This window comes from Cervus canadensis, chromosome 15 (assembly GCF_019320065.1).
Source record: "Cervus canadensis isolate Bull #8, Minnesota chromosome 15, ASM1932006v1, whole genome shotgun sequence".
Lineage (NCBI taxonomy): Eukaryota > Metazoa > Chordata > Mammalia > Artiodactyla > Cervidae > Cervus > Cervus canadensis.
In genome coordinates this window covers 46,244,015-46,267,005 of record NC_057400.1, presented here as the reverse complement: position 1 = coordinate 46,267,005, position 22,991 = coordinate 46,244,015, and the positions used below count along the sequence as shown (strand labels likewise).

At 36.1% G+C, this 22,991-nt stretch overlaps 1 protein-coding gene and 1 long non-coding RNA gene across 3 annotated transcripts in view; one reads left to right on the top strand and one right to left on the bottom strand.

Moving 5' to 3' along the window:
* Positions 1 to 13,611, top strand: part of SCN9A (sodium voltage-gated channel alpha subunit 9) — a 164,569-nt gene extending 150,958 nt beyond the window's left edge. The window contains exons 25-27 of the mRNA XM_043487903.1: positions 4,596 to 4,700; positions 6,124 to 6,394; positions 9,142 to 13,611. Coding sequence (XP_043343838.1) covers positions 4,596 to 4,700; positions 6,124 to 6,394; positions 9,142 to 10,334 — 1,569 coding nt within the window. The 3' untranslated portion in view covers positions 10,335 to 13,611. The remainder of the gene's footprint in view (positions 1 to 4,595; positions 4,701 to 6,123; positions 6,395 to 9,141) is intronic.
* The window catches only part of LOC122453743, a 173,704-nt gene that overhangs the window by 119,585 nt on the left and 31,128 nt on the right, over positions 1 to 22,991 (bottom strand). For both annotated transcript variants that reach the window (XR_006273155.1, XR_006273154.1), the window contains exon 2: positions 9,188 to 9,367. This is a non-coding gene — a long non-coding RNA (uncharacterized LOC122453743). The remainder of the gene's footprint in view (positions 1 to 9,187; positions 9,368 to 22,991) is intronic.

Genomic DNA, 22,991 nt, shown 5'->3' with positions numbered 1-22,991 from the left:
TCATTGCATGGACTATAGCCCACCAGGCTCTTGTGTCTATGGAATTCTCCAGGCAAGAATACTGGAGTGGGTTGCTATTCCCTTCTCCAGGGGATCTTCCTAACTCAGGGATCAAACCTGCATCTCCCACTGGGCAGGCAGATTCTTTACTACTGAGCCACCTGGGAAGCCCACCAAATACCCATACCTCTTTCTAATAGCCAACCCCACTTTACTAGATTTTCAACTATCCTTAAATCTTATAAATGCTGTTTTTATCGTTAACAAATCTATGTGATAATTGAGTTTTAATAGTTCATGAGAAAATGTACTTCTAAAAATTTGAACCTAAGTTATTAATGAGTTCAGGTTATAAAAGGAAATGTATGCAATGTATTTACACAAATGACTAGTACAGACCTTGGTATATGTAAGTAAATTCTAAGTAACATCAACCTTTTCAGTAACAATAACCTTATTTGGAAGGTTAAACACAACAACAGGAATTATAAATAATTATTGAATGTTTGGAATGCAGTATCTTAATTGATCCTCATAACAAACCAATGAGGTGATTACTCTTGTGAAAGTGAAAGTGAAAGTCACTTAGTCGTGTCGGGCTCTTTGTGACCCCATGGACTGTAGTCCACCAGGCTCCTCTTTCCATGGAACTCTCTAGGCAAGAATACTGGAGTGGGTTGCCATTTCCTTCTCCAGGGGATCTTCCGACTCAGGGATCGAACCCAGGTCTCCTGCATTGCAGGGAGACTCTTTACCAACTGAGCCACCAGGGAAGCCAATTACTCTTGTTCAGTTCAGTTCAGTCGCTCAGTCGTGTCTGACTCTTTCCGACCCCATGAATCGCAGCACGCCAGGCCTCCCTGTCCATCACCAACTCCCGGAGTCTACTCAAACTCATGTCCATCAAGTCAGTGATGCCATCCAGCCATCTCATCCTCTGTCGTCCCCTTCTCTTCCTGCCCCCAATCCCTCCCAGCATCAGGGTCTTTTCCAATGAGTCAACTCTTCGCATGAGGTGGCCAAAGTATTGTAGTTTCAGCTTCAGCATCAGTCCTTCCAATGAACACCCAGGACTGATCTCCTTTAGGATGGACTAGTTGGATCTCCTTACAGTCCAAGGGACTCTCAAGAGTCTTCTCCAACGCCACAGTTCAAAAGCATCAATTCTTCGGGGCTCAGTCTTCTTCACCATCCAACTCTCACATCCATACATGACCACTGGAAAAACCATAGCCTTGACTAGACGGACCTTTGTTGGCAAAGTAATGTCTCTGCTTTTTAATAAGCTGTCTAGGTTGGTCATAACTTTCCTTCCAAAGAGTAAGCGTCTTTTAATTTCATGGCTGCAATCACCATCTGCAGTGATTTTGGAGCCCAAGAAAGTAAAGTCTGACACTGTTTCCACTGTTTGCCCATCTATTTCCCATGAAGTGATGGGACCAGATGCCCTGATCTTAGTTTTCTGAATGTTGAGCTTTAAGCCAACTTTTTCACTCTCCTCTTTCACTTTCATCAAGAGACTTTTTAGTTCATCTTCACTTGCTGCCATAAGGGTGGTGTCATCTGCATATCTGAGGCTACTGATATTTCTCCCGGCAATCTTGATTCCAGCTTGTGCTTCTTCCAGCCCAGCGTTTCTCATGGTGTACTCTGCATATAAGTTAAACAAGCAGGGTGACACTATCCAGCCTTGACGTACTCCTTTTCCTATTTGGAACCAGTCTGTTGTTCCGTGTCCAGTTCTAACTATTGCTTCCTGACCTGCATACAGGTTTCTCAAGAGACAGGTCAGGTGGTCTGGTATTCTCATCTCTCAGAATTTTCCACAGTTTATTGTGATCCACACAGTCAAAGGCTTTGGCATAGTCAATAAAGCAGAAATAGATGTTTTTCTGGAACTCTCTTGCTTTTTTTATGCTCCAGATGATGTTGGCAATTTGATCTCTGGTTCCTCTGCCTTTTCTAAAACCAGCTTGAACATCTGGAAGTTCATGGTTCATGTATTGCTGAAGCCTGGCTTGGAGAATTTTGAGCATTACTTTACTAGCATGTGAGATGAGTGCAATTGTGCGGTAGTTAGAGCATTTTGGGGGATTGCCTTTCTTTGGAATTGGAATGAAAACTGACTTTTTCCAGTCCTGTGGCCACTGCTGAGTTTTCCAAATTTGCTGGCATATTGAGTGCAGCACCTTCATAGCATCGTCTTTCAGGATTTGAAATAGCTCAACTGGAATTCCATTACCTCTTGTAGTGTGAGATTATTCAACCTTAAAGAGATTTAAAAACTTGCCCAAGGGCAACAGAGATGGGGATTGAACAAAGATAATCTTACAAAACTGGGCTCTTAACTACTATGCAATATATCTTTGACATAGCATGTAAAGACCAGCCTGATTTACAGAATGTCTGCCACCTAGCTTTTAAAGGGATGCATTTCACAAGATCTTTATAAGCTATGGTTAAATAAAATGACAACACAAGTTTCTCTACTGGAGTGTTTTGCAATCTTCTCTTAGCTTCATTCAGCTCTTCATTATACTGACAACCAGGGTATCATCAAGGGAAGACAAGATCTGTAATTACAAGTTATTAATAGGCTATGATATTCAACCCTCGGGCTTCCCAGGTGGCGCTAGTGGTAAAGAGCTTGCCTGTCAGTATAGGAGACATAAGATACACGGGTTTGATACCTGGGTTGGGAAGATCCCTTGGAGGAGGACATGGCAATCCACTCTAGTATTCTTGCCCCGAGAATCCCATGAAGAGAGGAGCCTGGCAGGCTACAGTCCACGGGGTCACAAAGAGTTGGACATGACTGAAGCAACTTAGCATGTACTCACTTTCAACCCTCATCACTAGATGATAAAGGGTTTGGGTTTCTTTTGACATTATCGTGAAAGTTCTCTCTTGTATATCAGTAGATCAGATGAATACCAAAGTTACACAAAGACTGCATATCAATTAGAGGAGACGTAAATTAAAACGCATAAGACAGAAAGGGAAGACTGGTTTTCATTAGGTGTTTGATAGATAAGAAAATGCAATCCAGGGAAACCAAAAGGAAACCATATCCAGATCACCTTTAACTCCAGGACCCTATCAGTAAAGTAAAGATTTCAGAACTATAAATTTCCCCCAAAATTCCTAATTACATGGATTGTGCTAATTTATGCCATAACTAAAAATTTATATTGCAGGTCAATGAGGAATGTGCATGAATCTGTATAAATTGTAGATAATTTTAAGAAATCAACAGTTTAAAAGAATAGGCAAAACTTCTAGGTCTCCTGTGTGAGATTTAGACTTCTACAGTGAAGACAAGATCAAAACCTTTATCTAGATGTTAGTTTATTTACTGTTGAATCTTAAATGTTGTATATTCAATTAGAAAGTCCTTCAAGTCAGAAACACTGGATTATTGATAATTTTCTCAACATCTAAAACTCTATATGTATATTGTTTATACCCAATAAAGTGTTTATGTTGAAATTCCTTTATCTGGAATTAAAGAGGTAATGAAAGATTTTTTAGTAAATAAGTAAATAAATGTATTATGTGTATACCAAATATATTTGTGTGTGTACACTGTTTATCAATGTGTTATAATAACATATATAGTCTATTCATTTTTCTGCTAAAGGAATATGGTATAATAAAATGAATACAAGTGAATACAAAAATATTATTACTTTTTGCCCCTACTATTTATGAGTCAGTATGGCTAATAAGTAAACATTAGCCAACTTATTATTCACTACTTTTGTTTCTTATCACTTTTCCTGATATATTTGTTATTTAGCAATGAAATGCCTGATGAGACAAGTAGCAGATAAAATGAGATACCAGCATATCATTTAAAATAAAACAAGTTAGGCTACTAAAAAATAATTGAGCCAATTATTATTTCATGTAATCCATATAGTTTATATATTATGCACATTACATTACGTACAGAGATTCATGTCACTACGTGTAGGTAATCCTTTGATTTATAGCTACCTTGCACGTAATCAGATACATTTCATTTTATTTAATTGAAGTGTAATTAACATATAACAGTATATTAGTTCCAGATGGACAATATAATAGGGCTTCCCGGGTGGTACTAGTGGTAAAGAACCCGCCTGTTAATGCAGGAGACATAACAGATGCTGGTTAGATCCTGGGTTGGGAAGATCCCCTGAAAGAGGAAATGGCAACCCACTTTGCTATTCTTGAATGGAAAATCCTGTAGACAGAGGAGCCTGGCAGGCTGCAGCCCATGGGGTCGCACAGAGTCAGACACAACTGAAGTGACTTAGCAAACAGCATGTACAATATAATGATATCGTATTTGCATACAGTGTGAAATGATTACCATAAAACTTTAGTTACATGTGTCACCATCTGTCACCAGAAGTATGGAATACTCTACAAGAGCCATGCTTTACAGGAGCCATACTAATCTCTATATGGTTCCAATTTTAATATATGTGCTACTGAAGTGAAAGCACATTTCATTTCTGTATGAATACATTTTTAACCTGAATAATCACCTGAAGGAATATCTGGAAAATGATTCTGGTTTTAACTAGATCTATTTTTTATTTCTTTACCTTGGAGGTCAAGATATCTTTATGACAGAAGAACAGAAGAAATATTATAATGCGATGAAAAAGCTGGGATCCAAGAAACCACAAAAGCCAATACCTCGGCCAGGGGTAAAAAATATTATATTTAGCATATAAATTTTAAAATTATTTTAATTCATCTTTACTATATACTTATTTATTAATAATGAATGCATAATTTTAATATTTTAAAGAAAAGTCCTTATAAAACTGAATATGTGTATTTTGAACACTATCATAGCTCTTAATATTCTTTGGTATATTTTCTTTTTCTATAAAAATGAAAAAATAATTTTATATGCTTTTACCTCTACATTAGCTATACATCTTACTATTAGTACAAATGGTCTATAGAAAATCAAAATAAAATGTACTTTTGACTGAAATTTTATTATCTTGATGACTTTATGATGTAGTGATAGCATGTAGTGATAGCTGTCTTCAGTCAGCTGAAACCAACCTTGTAGACTTTTGATATTATGACAGATAGAACACCAGGAAAGCAGTTGGACTGGTCATGAATCTAAACTTTATCCTGCCATAAGATCAAAGACCAGAATAGGCTCAGATGTAAATAGTGAGCCTTAGCAGTTAAATAGTTTGTATTCCTCTAACAGTTAAAGTAATTTTAAATGCATTAGATGTATCTCAATTTCTGTTTAGTATAACACTGTATACCAAAGTTGTGGTTGAAGACAGAGCATCCTAAAAATGGGAATATGCTTAGTATCAGCTGCCTACATGAGGATTACCCAGCACTGTTTAAATGGACACATGGCCAGGTTTCACCCAGACCTACAGAACCATAATCTGTGAATTTAAAGCTCTAGTATTTAATTTTCTCAGTACCCTACTTGATCTTGATAGAGTGCCTTAAAACTTGCCTATGCAACCAATTAAGTGATTTTGAAATTGAGTTTCATGAAAAACACAGTACTGTTCAGTGAGATTGATAAGAAAAGTGGTATGTTAAGTATGGATATGTTTGGAAGTATATATTCTATACATGGAAGAGACAGGCAGTATAGAGCTCTATATTATAGTAGTAATACCAGTGTAAGACAATGCCAACACATTAGTCAAAATAATGTGACAAAGTAGAAATTCAGAGATGTCATTTTATTACCTTGAAACACTCTAGGTAATTGAACTAAGATTTTCTTTTCTTGTTTTTTTTTTCTCTGACAGTTTCTTAGTAAAAAAATTACCTTGTGATCCTGGCAATTCCTATATAACACTCTAGGGTGGCTATGCTTAAAAGCAAATGTCAGTTTACAAGGTTAATTGAAGAATTGGTACAGTGAAAGTCAACAACAGCAATAAGTTGTCATGTACTCTGACTTAGATTTAGCCCATTAATAATATTCCTTAAAGAAAGAACTTATAACCAAGGATAATTTATGCAAGTTTTGAAGACAGATACCTTTAAAAATTGTTTTGTTAATGTAATCATTTATGGATACTACTTGGAAAATTTACTGTACAATTTCCTATTATTTTTGTTTCTTTGCAGAACAAATTCCAAGGATGTATCTTTGACCTCGTAACAAACCAAGCTTTTGATATAGCCATCATGGTTCTGATCTGCCTCAACATGGTAACCATGATGGTAGAAAAAGAGGGACAAAGTGAATACATGACTGAAGTTTTATATTGGATCAATGTGGTTTTTATTATCCTGTTCTCTGGAGAATTTGTGCTGAAACTGATCTCCCTCAGATGCTACTACTTCACTGTAGGATGGAACATCTTTGATTTTGTGGTTGTAATTCTCTCCATTGTAGGTAAGACCGTTTATTAATCAGATTTTAATTTTGAATCAAACTAAACATCACACATATTCAGAGAAGTTTCTGAATTCATGAATATAAACCTACTTTTGAGTAAGACTGAAAAAATGAAGTAACCTTTAAAGCAAAACTAAACAAAATAAAAACCTCTGTGTCAAAATTCCTAGGTTCACATTACAAGACTGAAGGATATATTTTCTATTTGTTGGAAGCACATAATACTCCTTGATATTTGACTTCCAAGATTACCCTTCACAAACGTAGCAAGTGTATCAGTAGATAGGTATGTCTTAGAAGACCAATGTAAATTGACAATATAAATCTAAATGTAGAATCTGAAATCATTTTTAGTTTTTACATATATGAGAACTATCTCTTGATTAATGATAATATAACTAGCCAGAATATTGGTGATTGAAAATTCTCCCTGAAATCAAAGTGAAGTTAAGGTATGAAGAAATGCCAGCTTCATTTCTTACAGCTTCATACTTGTCAAGTCTGTATCATTTTCAACCAACTGCAGTCATGTCTGTGAATCATATTTGATTTTATACTTCCTCCTGTTTCATTACCATAGCTGTTTTCCTTTCATCTTGTTTTTCATTATTTCTACATGCCTTGCCCAGTAGTTTAGGTTTGCATTTATTTTTATAAATTTTAGACAGGAAGAGATTGTGGAGATTATTTAATTCAAACTCACTTAGAGATGCTGAAACAAGGAGACTCAGAAGGGTTGAAAGTACTGTAATCTAAAACTGCCATATTGAGTACTGCAACTTAGACTAGGCATTCAAAATCAATTTTTGAAAAAAAATAAGAAAAATTAAAATTTAGATAGGACTCACACATAAACAACAAGCAGAATAGAGGAAGCATTCCAAATTAACTTAGGAAGAAAGGAATGTCTCTCTGTCACTTTTTGTAACAGTGTTGGCTGATCCAATTAGATCAGAAAACAGAGAGGTACACATCTTTAAATAATGGAGCAAATGTTCAGTTTCACATCTTATTGTGGTACTCTAAAAATGTAAGAGAATCAACCAATAAAATGGATTCAATTAGAGTTCAGAAGGTGCAGATTTTAAATTGCATGAACCAATGTTGATAATTGTTTATGTGGACCAAAAGATTAGAAAATATATCTAAGGAAATCTCATTCATGATTCCAAAAATAAAGAAAAATACCTAGTAAAAACTGTAATAAGAAATGTATAAGACGTCTATGAGGAAAACTAACAGAAACAAAAGAAAATTTAAATAGTAAACCCAGTGTTATCCCAGTGAGACTATGAATGGGATAATAAATTGACAACCTAAATCTAAATGATTCTAAAATTCATCTGGAAGAAAAATTAGAGTAATGAAGGGTGACTTACATTGCCAGATATTAAAGATTGTTATTACATTGATGAAGTAATAGATTCAAATAAATAATCAAATTTTAAGCTTCAATATATAGAGAATTACTAAGTTAGTTAAAAGATCTCATGGATCAAGATTAATTGATGTGTAAAAATGTATTCTAGTAGAAATAGATTTATAACCATGAGCTTGAATGGTCCTTTCTATTCATGACAAACAACTCCCTTGAGACAAAATAATAGATATGACCACATAAAAATCAAAATATTTATTCTATGGAGGAGAAATCACTACTGCCACCAAATTTTAAAAAAAAAAGTTGAAAAACATGTTAAAAACAAGGAAATTGTTAATGTAACACTTATGGCTAACAAAGGATTAGTACTTGTAATAAAAAAATATTCTTCATAAATCAATAAGAAAATAGTAAATCTCCCAACAGAAAAATAGTCAAAGAACTAAACTAGGCCAAAAGGAGAAAGTTGAAAATAATCAACAAGCATACAAAATGTCCAATAAATTAAGAAAATGTGGATTATTTTTCCCCAAAAAAATTCCACAGTACTGAGATGTTTCAAACATCACAGAGATATTTTTGGTAAAATTATAAAGAAGAAAACAGCTGGTGAGCATGTGAAGTGGAAGCACTTTCATAGACTATCATTAGGAAAGTTAGTTTCTACAAACTTTTTGGAGGTAGATTTGCAATATATAACAAAAATTTAAATATACTATTTCACCTACCTTCTATTATTATCAAAAAATGCTCATGCAACTAGAAAAAAAGCACCTGCTTAGATATTCATTTCAGTCAAAACAATTGGAAACAGCATAAAATTCTTCAATATATGGTGACTTTGACAGAACATTATACAACTTTAGGGAATTGTTCTGTTGTCATTTATATGGAAATACCTCCATAACATATGATGAAATAACTAAAACAGATGACAAAAAAACCCTTCTACTATCATGCTTACATTTGTATATGTTTGTGTGCTTGTGTAGAAAAATAGAGTGATCCTAAACAAAATACTAACATCTGTTAATGGTTGGTTGATATTTCAGGTGATTTATATTTTCTTTTTAGCATTTCACTATGTGACTTTAATTTTTCTACCCTTCCAATTTAAAAAATTGTGCATTAAAAAAAAAGGTCCACAAACCTACTAAAGGAGAAAAAAATGTCACAATGGTTAAATCTAGCCATTTTACTGTGAGATTGTTCAATCCTTGTATTGTTATAATATTGTCTTCAATATAAAATGAAAATCCTGAAATCACAAGAGATAAAATGGCACATAAAACTATTTAGAGTCATGATTTTCTATAGCATAGATATTTAAATATTTACCATTTACTCCTTCACTCTTCACCAGGTATGTTTCTAGCAGATTTGATAGAAAGGTATTTTGTGTCCCCTACCCTATTCCGAGTGATCCGTCTTGCCAGGATTGGCCGAATCCTGCGTCTGATCAAAGGGGCCAAGGGAATCCGCACACTGCTCTTTGCTTTGATGATGTCCCTTCCTGCATTGTTTAACATCGGCCTTCTGCTCTTCCTGGTCATGTTCATCTATGCCATCTTTGGAATGTCCAATTTTGCCTATGTTAAAAAGGAAGCTGGAATTAATGACATGTTCAACTTTGAGACCTTTGGCAACAGCATGATCTGCCTGTTCCAGATTACCACCTCTGCTGGCTGGGATGGATTGCTAGCACCTATCCTCAACAGTGCACCACCGGACTGTGACCCCAAAAAAGTTCATCCTGGAAGCTCAGTTGAAGGAGACTGTGGGAACCCGTCTGTTGGGATATTCTATTTTGTCAGTTACATCATCATATCATTTCTGGTCGTGGTGAACATGTACATCGCTGTCATCCTGGAGAACTTCAGTGTTGCTACTGAAGAAAGTACTGAGCCCCTGAGTGAGGACGATTTTGAGATGTTCTATGAGGTTTGGGAGAAGTTTGATCCAGATGCCACCCAATTTATAGAATATAGCAAACTCTCTGATTTTGCAGCGGCCCTGGATCCTCCTCTTCTCATAGCCAAACCAAACAAAGTCCAGCTCATTGCCATGGACCTGCCCATGGTCAGTGGGGACAGGATCCACTGCCTTGACATCTTATTTGCTTTTACAAAGCGTGTTTTGGGGGAAGGTGGAGAGATGGACTCTCTTCGTTCACAGATGGAAGAAAGGTTCATGTCTGCAAATCCTTCTAAAGTGTCTTATGAGCCCATCACAACTACACTAAAAAGAAAGCAAGAGGATGTGTCTGCTACAGTCATTCAACGTGCTTACAGACGTTACCGCTTACGACAAAATGTCAAAAATATATCAAGTATATACATCAAAGATGGTGACAGAGATGATGATTTGCCCAATAAAGAAGATATGGTTTTTGATAATGTTAATGAGAACTCAAGTCTAGAAAAAACAGATGCAACTCCATCCACTGTCTCTCCACCTTCATATGATAGTGTAACAAAACCAGACAAAGAGAAATATGAAAAAGACAAAACAGAAAAGGAAGACAAAGGGAAAGATGGCAAGGAAGGCAAAAAATAGAGCTTCATTTTTGATATATTGTTTACAGCCTGTGAAGGTGATATATTTGTGTTAATAAGACTCTTTTGAGGAGGTCTATGCCAAATCTCTTTTTATCAATTTATTCTCAAAGTCAGTGCTTTTGCTAGCTCTGATTCTCTGACATAGGTGGGCAGCGTTAGCAGATGGCTATTTTTGCATTGGTAAATGTATCTCTAAGAATTGTTAAGAGTAAGTGTATGGGAATTATTGATTACAGCAAACAAAGGTGATTTAATTTTATTTACTTTTAATAAATCAGAAAATCATGTAGAAAATATTCACATCTGCCTTGTCATCTTTTCACAGGATTGTAAACATTCATGTTTCACATGCACGCAGGCATGCGTGTGCGCACACACACACACACACCAATACCTAGCATTTGGATATCTACAAAAGTATTTTGCCTTGACTTTTCAATGAAGTGCTCTGATAGAAGGCACTAGTAATGAATGTTCAGTTAAAACATCTTGTTATCTTGTTATTAGGGGGCAAGACTCTTTTTTCCATGTACAGAGGTCATTCTATATTTTGAGGTGCTTAAATTTATCCACGTTACATGAAAATCAATTTATATGTGCCCACTAAATGCCATGGGACATGTAGGCTGGTCAGTTCTACCAGTGCTTTTTGTTTATCACGATGCATATACCGACTAGGATAAGAGTTACCTTTAAAATGTTGTGCTTCATGGACTGCCTTTTTCTATATCTTCGTTTGTTCATTTGGTAATCATGAAACATGAAAAATTATTTTAAGTACATATCACATTCCTTGAAAGAAAAAAAATGAACATAATTGAGAAAAGAAGCGACTAAAGAAAGCTTTATCCATTTTTATTTATATCCTGTAACGCCGGACTGTGCTGCTCCAAAAGTACCAACAATGATCCAACTCATCATTTTTGTCACAGTTTTCTGTTTTCTCATGCTGTATTGTTGAATCATTCTTCAGCACTGAGCAAAGCTGATCCTGTCTTCAGTGGAGTGCTTCCAGATATGCAGAAAGATACTTGATATCATGGTACATGTTTGAGCAGATGATGACTTGGCCACAGTATTTAGTGTATCACCTGCATAATATCCTGAATGTGTATGGCAAGCTTTCAAATCATACTACATGGCAGGCTTTCAACACAAACGTGTGTAGTAAGAATGAAATAGCATTCAACCAAGATTCTTGCCAACTTGCTTGCCTGATTGGTTCTAGAAATCCAACTTGAACCTTTGTTCTTTTATCTACAAAATGAAGAGGATGTCACTTTCTCTTTAAAATTCTATGACTATAAAATATATTATGTATCTATCAATAATGTACCCTGAGCTTAAAGTTTACCAAGTACACATTCATTTTGCTTTAGCTGTTGTTCTTCTATCAAGGATTATATATCTAGTTTACAAAAAAAAAAAAACTTGTTAATAGTGGCTTGGAAAGAAATAGCCATGATGCATTTTTTATGAGCTTATTCCAGGAACATGAGATCATTCTTCTATCGAGTTATTCATGCACAGGCAAAAACTGAGTTACAAAAGTGGAAAGTAATTTTATTTAGAAGATTTTGTGGGAGGTTTCAAAGCAAATATATACAACAATATTTCATTCATTTGCTTTCCTCAATGAAAAAAGAACATAAACTGTACTTCTATATTAAGTGCTTAAAACATTTTTGTTGTTGTTCTTTTGGCTAGTTAAAAATAAAGGAGATTTAAGCATACCCATAGAGATGAAGAAGTACGGATAGAGGATGAGAGGCAGAGGACAAAAAAAAAAACAAACACAGAAATGAGAAAGACAGACCAAAACAAAGAAAGCGACATCTCCACAGAACTTCCTACCTAGAATGTTTCTAAATTGTGATGTGTTTTACAGCATTTGTGAAGGAGATTATCACATCTAGACATTTGTCCTAAAGCATGAATGAAATTAGACCTAGGGCCAAAGATTCTTTACACCTAAGTTCAATCATTCATCTTACATTATTTGGGCCTCTTTTTTATTTACTATATAAGATACCATGCAGTGTTTTCCTAGACTATATAAAGCATTGTATCACCTCCCTGCTAAGTCTGTTGAAAATAGGTTTTGACCAGTTTAGAGAATCATGCAAAATATGTTACCTTTGTAAGATTTTTTAATACACAAAATTAAGAAATTAATATTACCTTAAATGTGAATGCAGTTTATCCTCATCATTTTAAATCCATATAACTGTACTTTGCATATTTATAAAATATAGTGGGAAAAGATGTGGGAAGGTTTATGTGTGATTTACTATTATGTTTTTACATTGCCTGATTTTTATGTGAAAAAAAATAGTAGCAACTTGTTCCTCAACACAATTTATTCTAAGCGTTTCAAAAAAAGAATTACAAAGTCACACTTCCATTTCATGCTGAACTATAATTTTTTAATGTAACATGGTTAAGTTTTTTTATATATGTGTTTTCCCAGGAATGTCGAATTGTAACTTTTTATCAATTAATAACAATATTTGGAACCAAGTGCTCATTTAATACATTAGAAGCTTGAAGGGAAGTTAGACTTCTCTTTTCATATAGATTACTGTTTGGTATTAATAATAAGATATCATTCTCAGCACTGTAATGCTAATATTTAAGTCACACTATCATTGAACACATTTAATCTAATGATATAAAATGACAATTACACTGTACAATTTAAATTGGAATAAAATGGCAGTGAACAGATTTGAACACAAATCCATTCATCTAATGGAGATAAACATGGGAGAATCTCATTTTACCTGTTATGTAGTTTGCAAAAGATGTAAGTAACTTGTTGGCTGTTTCTAAATGCTAATTGATGAAAACTTCAACCCTAAATGTTCAGCATGATTTTATAGAATTTTGATTGCTTTATTAAAAAGTTAAGAGGAAATGCATATGTAAATAAAGCAGTTCTAAATAGCAATTTCAGAGAAACGTTAATGGGAGTGATGAAAGTGGGCCAGCTAAATTATAATGGCCAATAACTGGCTTGGGTTTAGGACCTATGTATAGAGGCCACCAATTTCTTTTAATAACTGTGGTTTGTTATGTTATATTCTTGAGGAAAATAATTGAGTTGCTTCATAAAGATAAATGAATAGCCATGAATATAATAATGCTGTTTACATAGAATTCTTTATAAATTTCATACATCTATGAATGCTCAAAATGTTTGAGTTTGTCATAAATTATATTGTAGTTATACTTGAGACCTGCACATTGTAATAGAATCTAAAAATAAAAGTCATCAAAAAATAAAATCATGTTTGCATGTATTTTCTGTTTTTGTGAGAATAAACTTTAACATTATCCCATAATCCAGGCCAAAGGAGCTGCAGAGCACATGGTTAAAATGTCTTTCAAGGGAGGGAAAGTTTGCGTACTGATTAGAGTGGAGGGGGCCTTTGCTGCAACAGGACTTGATGCACATGGGATGAAAAACATGAATAATTGAGAGCTGTAAACAAGCAATAGGAGAAACATGCTATACTTTATTCTCTGTTATTCTGAGAGTTGTGTAATTAGATACCCATATTGACAATCTGTCCCAGAAGAAAAAGCCAATTTTAAGAGATTTAGGAGGCTTGTGTCATGTCTGTATCACGTGCTTTAGCTTGACCCTCAAATTTATTTTTCATAAGCAATTGAAATGCAAAAAAGCCATGGATGAAACTATAGGTAGTAAGTATATAGAAAAGATTCAGAGCTTATTAACAATTTCAAAAACCTAGTAGCATTGAGGAAAAATTATTCCTCTTCCGGATGTAATATTTGCTAGCATGTGCTAGTTTCAATTGTATTTTGTACAAGACAATATGACTTCTATTTCATTAATTTCCACTCAGTGACTAGCAACACCTTGGGATATCTCTATGGGCCTATAAGAATAAGAAAAGCAAAAACAAACCATATTGCTAAATGAAAGAAACAATTCTGGAAAGGCTATGTATTGTACAAACTAGCAGGTGGCATCAATGGGAATATTTCAACCCAGGCAGAACGTACTGAGATTTCATAATCTTAGAGAAATTTAAATAGAATTGATTTTAACTGCATAAACCCCAGGGATAATTGAAAAGAGAACTACTGAAGAAAATCGCTATAATTTATTGAAGGGAAAGAATGCAACTCTAAAGTCTGAGAAAGACTTGATAAATTGAGACTACAGAAAAGTGACATTTTCCAACCTTCTGGAAAAGCCACCCAAACCCCATCTACTTTTGCTCTTTCTGCAGTTTTAGAACTGCCAACACCTCACCTCCGTGAAAGACAAACATGGTGATGCCATCTGAAAGACTGTAAATATCAGAGTGTAATATTATATTGATTTATTATTCATTATAAATCATGTATCTATTTGTTAAATTATATTTTACTGTTTCTTCTATAACCTATGTTATAGACTATTTTCTTTCATGATACTTTGAAAGACAGTATCTGGATGCTTCACTCTCAAAAGCTTCATAATTCTGGGTCATAACTTAAAAATAGTGACTTGAGGTTGTGCGGATTCTTTTACTGCATGTCTGCCAGTCCCTGTTTCTCTAGCTTAGTTCAAGTCAAAGGGCTTTGTTTTCCTATAGAAGCACTGACCTCCTTAGACCAAGCTCATCATGTCCCTTGTAGCTCTTGGCATGAGAGTTAAGTGAAGTTTTAACTTTATTTCAATGAAAAAGATTAAAATATGCTTGCTCACATTCACTTCTTGCCTGCAGTTATTCTTCACGTTTCTCATGTCGGCTGTGGTTTAGTGTCATGAAGCTAAAGTAGATCGTTTCATTTCTTTTCTTCTCCCTGGCTTCCTCCCAGATCCCTTTCTGCCTATAACCATAAGTGGTACTCTGGCTGTGGTTTGTAGCAGGCAGACCCATTTACCTCTCAAATAAATGGACAATGTATGATTCTTTAGAGAGAAACATCTTTTCCTTTACTTGCAAGTATCAGAGCCAAATTAGGTGACTCCAAACTAGTGGTTAGGGTAAGATGAATATATAAAAGAAAATAAATTAGGCAGGAAAATAAAGCAGGAAGGAATTCGTTTCCCACCTCTGTTTCCTCATTCTTTTAACAGAGTTGATTTTATTAAATGCATCAACTAGAACCACTATATCAAGACAGGCTGAGTTGTTTAGGAAGATTACAAGAAACTTCTGTCTTTACTAATTTCTTCAAGGGAGTCAAAAGAAGATATTTAGAAGTTTGAGAGATGTGAGTTTCACAGGATGTTTAAGAAAACAAATGTTTTCTGTGGAATTTTGATACCTAATTCTTATTCATAGCATTTTACTATACAATTAATTCTTAATTTCCAGGATTGAGAAGAACATCCAGGAAAATGAATCATTCTGGCAGCTTAAAGGACTTAAAAAATGCCATTGGCATTTGTTTACCCCACCCCCACCCCACCCCTGCCCCGTATCTGTCATCTTCAGAGCTAAAACTAACAAAACAAATCTCTTCCTCTTTACAAGATCATTGAAAGCACTTAAAGAAATCTAAGCTTTGCTTTTCAGAGTCTGATACCATCTTATGCCTTTAAGATTTGCCAAAAAATACAAATATCCACCTATATACACAACAGCAGCATATTACATAGTATCATGAGTTTAAATCTTTCTGTCTCTTACTAACAATGTGACTATAAACTTAAACAATGTACTCTATTCTCTGAGCCTGTTTCTTCATCTATAAGAGACTAGCACTCATTAGATCCAAAATACATAAATATGTGGTAGGAGTTTTAAAGGCAAACACTTTATTATGCATTTTCTGAAGTACTGCTCACTCTTAGAATTCAGTAATAAACTCTATCAAATAATATGCAGTATCTGCTGTATCTTGGAAGAATCAGTCAATGATGGTTGCTCAGTGCTAATGTACCATGGGAACGCGAGGAAGATGAGTTAAATCTAGTAAGGGTAGACTAGAGTCAAATATTGAAAAGTGAATAAGAGTTAGTTTTGAGTGTGTTGAATTTGAGTTACTATGGGTCAAAGTAAAAAACGTACTGAAGGCAACTGAACATATAAAGGCCTGTAGTTCGATGAAAACACCAGAAAATATCTATTTAAGACAGAAGAAGTCACTAAGAAAAGGATATAGGGAGGGAAAAAACATGTAAGATGTATAAAAAATAAACTTCAAAATGTCAAACAGAAATGCTACCTTATCAATGCATTGAAATATCAGTATTTTTCTTTTTTTTAATTTTTGTTTTGAGTTATTCATCAGACAAATGAAAATTAAAACAGCCATGAGATTATTATTAGACTATCACCAAAATGACTACATTTAAAAGACAGACAATAACAAGTCTTGTTAAAAATTTGAAGCATGTAAAGCATTTAAAGCAAAAATTAAAAAAAAAATAAAGGAGGAAAAAGAGTGGGTATATATATATGTATAACTGGTTTGCTTTGGTTTACAGCAGAAGCTAACACAACACTGTAAATCAACTGTACCCCAATAATTTTTTTTAAATGTGAAGCAAATTCTCATATGTTGCTAGTAAACATATAAATTTGAACAATTACTTTGAAAATATGTTTGTCAATATCTGTTTAAACATATATGTATTCTATTACTGGAAATTTTATGATACAAAAAATGAGTGTTTATAATCATCAAAAAGACATTTTTATGAAAATTCAGAAATGCAGATTCATTATTTCTATCGGAAAGAATACTCTGGTAGAGTATACAACAAGATGCTATACACTGCAGGAAAGGACAGCTAGCTGATACATGCAATATCATAAAGAATCTCACCAACAAAATAATGAGCTTAAGAAGCTAGACAAATGATTATACATTGTATAAATTAATTTATAAAGTTTAATAACAGGCAAAACTCATTTTCAAAAAAGTAATAACCTTTTGGAGGCTTACTGACTTGGGCATTAGGGAGAATTGTAGAATACAGGATATGTTTTATATCTTAATCTGGGTGGCATTTACATAAGAGCATAAATATATATGTTAGAACCGTATGATTTTTCACTTACTGTATATTTATTATACCTCAATAAAGTAATAATCAATAATGACAAAGTACTCCGAGTTAGAGATCAGCCAGCAAACCTCCAAGGCAGCTCAGCTGCGGTGTTTTCTCCTCCGTGTCCCGCTGCTGCTTTTCTTTTGGTTCGTGGGAATTTCCTTTAATTTCTTGCAAGCTTCATCTTGCATTCAAAAATATACTTATTAAATTCTACTCAACACGCATCTTATATCAGGATTTTTTCCAGGATATCTGCTCATCTCATTGTTGAGCATTAAATGGACATGGGCTTCCATGATAGCTCAGTTCCTATTCTTTCTGGTAGTAATACCAAATACATATTTATGCTCTTATGTAAAGGCTTATGGGCTTCCCTGATAGTTCAGTTGGTACAGAATCCGCCTGCAGTGGAGGAGACCTGGGTTCCATTCCTGGGTCAGGAAGATCCCCTGGAGGAGGGATAGGCTACCTGATTAAGTGTTCTTGGGTGTCCCTTGTGGCTCAGCTGGTAAAGAATCCGTCTGCAATGAGGGAGACCAGGGTTTGATCCCTGGGTTGGGAAGATCCCCTGGAGAAGGGAAAGGCTACCCACTCCAGTATTCTGGCCTGGAGAATTCCATGGACTGTATAGTCCGTGGGGTCCCAAAGAGTCGGACATGACTGAGTGACATTAACTTTCGCTTTCAAATGGACATGAAACGATATCCTATCTAAGAATCTCTTGTAATGCTGTCTGAAAGTCATAAAAGCTAAGATCATCCTAATGAAACTTTGGCTCCCAAGAGAATTTTTTTCTCTATTTCTAAAGCCTCCCAGAGCAAAGCTAGAAATAGCTTTTATAAAGCAGTAGGAAAACGGGGGAAAATAATTTATTCAAAGAGACTCATTAAGCCTGAGACTTCAGTTTGTAAATTTAGATAATGTCTTAATTATTTTAGAGGAGAGTAATTATTTGGTGATCTCACCGAAACATCATTTTCCTACTGCACTGTAACTGCATTTCACTAACAACACAAAGCTATCTAAGAACTTGGATGTACCATAGACACATTCATTATTTATCTTTGGAGGAATGGCTTGGAATAAAGAATGCAATATGAACAGACTTCTTTTCTCCAGCTTTCAGTGTCTTAAAGTTTTTCTTTTCTTCATTATTTAGACTGGTCATTCTTTTTAAATTGACCTCAGATTAGAAATTAGCTGGTAGATAATAATATCTACCCTGTTCCTCAAATTAAAGAAAAACCTCAGAGCATACTTTTATCCTTTCTTTATATAGGCATCCAACCCATCAACAGGTACTGTTGGTTCAAGCTATAAAATATACCCCAAAGCTGTCCATTTCTCCTTATCTCTATCACCCTTACCCTAGGTCTAAACCACTATTATTTTTGGCTTGATCTGTTCCGGTAGCCACTTTACTGGTCTTTTGGCTCCTCTTTTGATTCCCTACATCTTCTCTCCACAGAACAAATGGAATGATCCTTTGAAACCCTCATTTAAACAAGCCATTCTTCCCTGGTGCCTCAGACAGCCAAGAATCTTCCTGCAATGCAAGAGACCTGTGTGTGAACCCTGGGTCAGGAAGGGAATGGCAACCCACTCCAGTATTCTTGCCTGGAGAATTCCATGGACAGAGGAGCCTGGCTATAGTATGTGGGGGTTGCAAAGAGCCGAACATGACTGAGTTATGAACACACACACACACACACACACACACACACACACACACACACACACACACACACACACACACACACACACACACACACACACACACACACACACACACACACACACACACACACACACACACACACAAATTCTCCCCCATTGCCCTAATTCCTCTTAAGTTTCTTCAGAGCTTCCTCTTCCACTTAGCATGAGGGGCAGACTTCTTAGCATTAAAGGGCCTGATATGACCTGGGCCCTGCTTAACTGCACGTCCCCCTGCCATACTATCCACTTCTGAAATGCACAGAGCTTTAACTCCACTGACTTTCTTTCTGTTCTTTGACCCATTAAGTCCACTCTTGCCTCAGCTTCTTTGGGTTTGCTCTTCTCCCCCTTTCCTTGTGCCTCTGATTCAGAACCCAGCTGCAGCCACTTAGATCTCAGCTCAGGTGTTTCCTCTTTAGAGAGGCCTTGCCTTACACTATATAAGGTAACCCCACTGCCCTAGCCACTCTTTACCAAGTTGAAGTTCCGTCTTCATCTCACCATTTACTTTTACCTAAAATTCTTATGATTTTTATCCATTGGTTGACTTGACTCCTCTCAGCTGATAAACAGAACTGTGTGAGGTAGACACACTCTTCATTTTAGCCTTCTCTAACCCTAGAAGGTCTGACCTCCAACAGAGGCTCAGTGAGGATTAGTTCAACAGATTATTTCTGAGGCCTGAACTCCATCAGTTTGGCTTGAAAAGGAAAAGCTCCAATGGACTCCTATTACGCAAAGGTCAGTGTCTACTTATAGTGTTCCCTTTCCACAGGTCTGTGAATTTAACAGAGAAATCCTGGGAATATATGGTGGGGAAAGGCTGGCAGGGAAGGGCTTTCCTGAAATCCTCCCACACTTCTCATGTATTTGGGTTATGTTTGGTTAATCTGTTTCATAGGAGAAAGGCAAATCACCTCTCCTCAGGAGTAAATAACCACAAAATGAATGCCTACCAGTCGTGTCCTGGTAAATGTTTAATAACTGGCTCTTCTGCGGGACTAAAAAGCTCTTATTTGTATGTACTTGTTGTCAATTCCTGTAGTAGAAATACTCCTACAACAACGAAGTTCCAGCAAACAACCTGAAGTCTCAGAATGTAGTGTTGGGAGGAGACGGGCGCTACAGGCCCCTCCAGCCGGTCCGAGCTGGCTCCGGCAGACCACTGCTGGCTACCGTGTGCCAAGAGCAGGGTGGAGGTTGCATACTGTCTCTCCTTTCTTAGAGCAGCCTGTGAACGGATGGGCATATGTCAGAGATGAGGATTTAAACTTAGGTAACTTGCTCATGGATACACATCTGGAAAGGGGTAAAACCAGAGCTCAAATCCAGGCCTGACTTCAGAAACCACATTTCTCATTCGTTTCACGGAGAGGCAGTCAAAGAAGGCAATCCCAACCTCAACAACAAACAGGAGTTTGGTTTAATGTCAAGCTGCTGCTTAAGATGGTGTCAGTCAGTCAGTGTTAGTCGCTCAGACTGCCCAAGTCTTTGCGACTCCATGGACTGTAGCCCAGGCTCTTCTGGCGGTGGGATTCTCCAGGCAAGAATACTGGAGTGGGTTGCCATTGCCTCCCTCGGGTTCTTCCTGACTCATGCATCAAACTGTCTGCTGCATTCCAGGCAGATTCTTTATCGCTGAGCTGAGCCAGGGAGGGGTGGAGGGGAAGCAGGTGCAGGGTGGGGCCCTAAATTTGCATTTCTAATAAGTTCCCAGGTGATGCTGAGGCTTTTCATCCAGTAACCACACAACAACCCAATAATTTGCATACATATTACAGATTGGAAAGCACAGGTCAAGACCATGTTTTTCCAACTTCACATTGAATCACAAGGGGCCTTTAAAACCAAGGCCTGGATGGAAACTCAGAGATTCTGCTTTAGTTAGTCTGAGGTGCAGCCTGAGTGTTGTGGAAGTGTGAACTCCATAGGTGATTCTAATGTGCGCCTAAGTTTGAAAATCAAAAGAAGTTGCTCTGGCTTTAATCCATAGATGCCATATTCTTTGCACACAGCTCTCAGTGTTCGCCCTATAACTGACCCATGAGAAAAACACTCATGCCCTAATGTCCTGGTTTGTTTCAAGTGTGTATTGAATGACATAAGCTGGAGTACTGGTTTAGGATCCAACAGACTGCCTGAACGATGCGTTAGGAAGTTCTCCTTAGGGTCTCAGTCTCTGCTGCTTACTGTTTGCCTTACATAATTAAATGTGACATTTAATTTCTCTGTTTTGTCTCTCTTTCTTTTGTATACATATTAGTGAGCAGTATATTTTTTTAAAAACTTGGAAAATAATAATATATTATTTCTCTGTATATATAAGGTGAAAACACGTTACCTCCTTTCCATTGTTAAAGAAAAATGGCATTCAGTTTACTCAAATTGCATAAACTGGTTGAAAATAATAAAGAGAGAAACTGCAGTACCATTTTGGCCTGCAAATTTTTAAAATTCTTTATATAATGGCTCCATCTTCTGGTCAATGAAATAAAGAGTTTTCAAGCTTGAAAATGCAGTTATGTGTCATGTTCCACAAGTTAACTAGTCTGAGTCAGGAAAAGAATAAGGTGACTTCTTATTCAGGAAGATTCTACAAATTGACTGAATTTCTTCCTTGAGAATCTTACTTTATTGTTTGAATCAAGCTCAATCTCTGTAACACTGTCATGTGCCATATTTGCTTTGTTCTCTCTGATTTCCTTCTTCATTATTCCCCATCCTTCTTGCTGTTTCTTCCCCTTGTGCTCAGAGTCTGCTGCTACCCTGAGACTTCAAGAATGCTAATACTTCACTCTCTTCATTGAAATTTTCATTCTGATTTGGAAGAAATTGTATGATATTTATGCTAAAATAGCAATGAGGTAGTAGGGATAACCAACTCACAAATAAGCTTTGGTTCTTAGAGATGGAATGCTCTAACAGGAAGAAAGACTCTCAATAGTAGATCTGAACCCAAAGAGCATATGAGATCTTTGGGGGTTAATGGGTTTAGCTTAGTAGGAATGAAGACCTATCGAAAACTGAAGTTAATTATAAGTATCAATAAGTAGAAAAGATGTGTTCAGTTAGTTCAGTCGCTCAGTCTGTCCAACTCTTTGCAACCCCATGGACTGCCGCGTGCCAGGGTTCCCTGTCCATCACCAACTCCCATAGCTTGCTCAAACTCATGCCCATTGAGTCAGTGATGCCATCCAACCATCTCATCTTCTGTTGTCCCCTTCTTCTCCTGCCTTCAATCTTTCCCAGCTTCAGGGTCTTTTCTAATGAGTTGGTTTGTCACATTGGTAGCCAAAGTATTGGAACTTCAGCTTCAGCATCAGTTCTTCTAATGAATATTCAGGACTGATTTCCTAGAGGATTGACTGGTTTGATCTTGCAGTCCAAGGGACTCTCAAGAATCTTCTCCAACACCACAGTTCAAAAGCATCAGTTCTTTGGTGCTCAGCTTTCTTTATGGTCCAACTCTCACATCCATACATGACTACTGAAAAAATGGTAGCTTTGACTAGACAGACCTTTGTCACAAAGTAATGTCTCTGCTTTTTAATATGCTGTCTAGGTTGGTCACAATTTTTCTTCCAAGGATCAAGCGTCTTTTAATTTCATGGTTGCAGTCACCATCTGCAGTGATTTTAGAGCCCAAGAAAATAAAGTCTGTCACTATTTCCATAGTTTTCCCATCTATTTGCCATGAAGTGATGGGACTGGATGCCATGATCTTAGTTTTTTGAATGTTGAATTTTAAGCCAGATTTTTCACTCTCCTCTTTCACTTGCATCAAGAGGCTCTTCGGTTTCTCTTCACTTTCTGCCACACCGGTGGTGTCATCTGCATATCTGAGGTTATTGATATTTCTTTTGGCAATCTTGATTCCAGCTTGTACTTCATCCAGCCTGGCATTTCTCATGA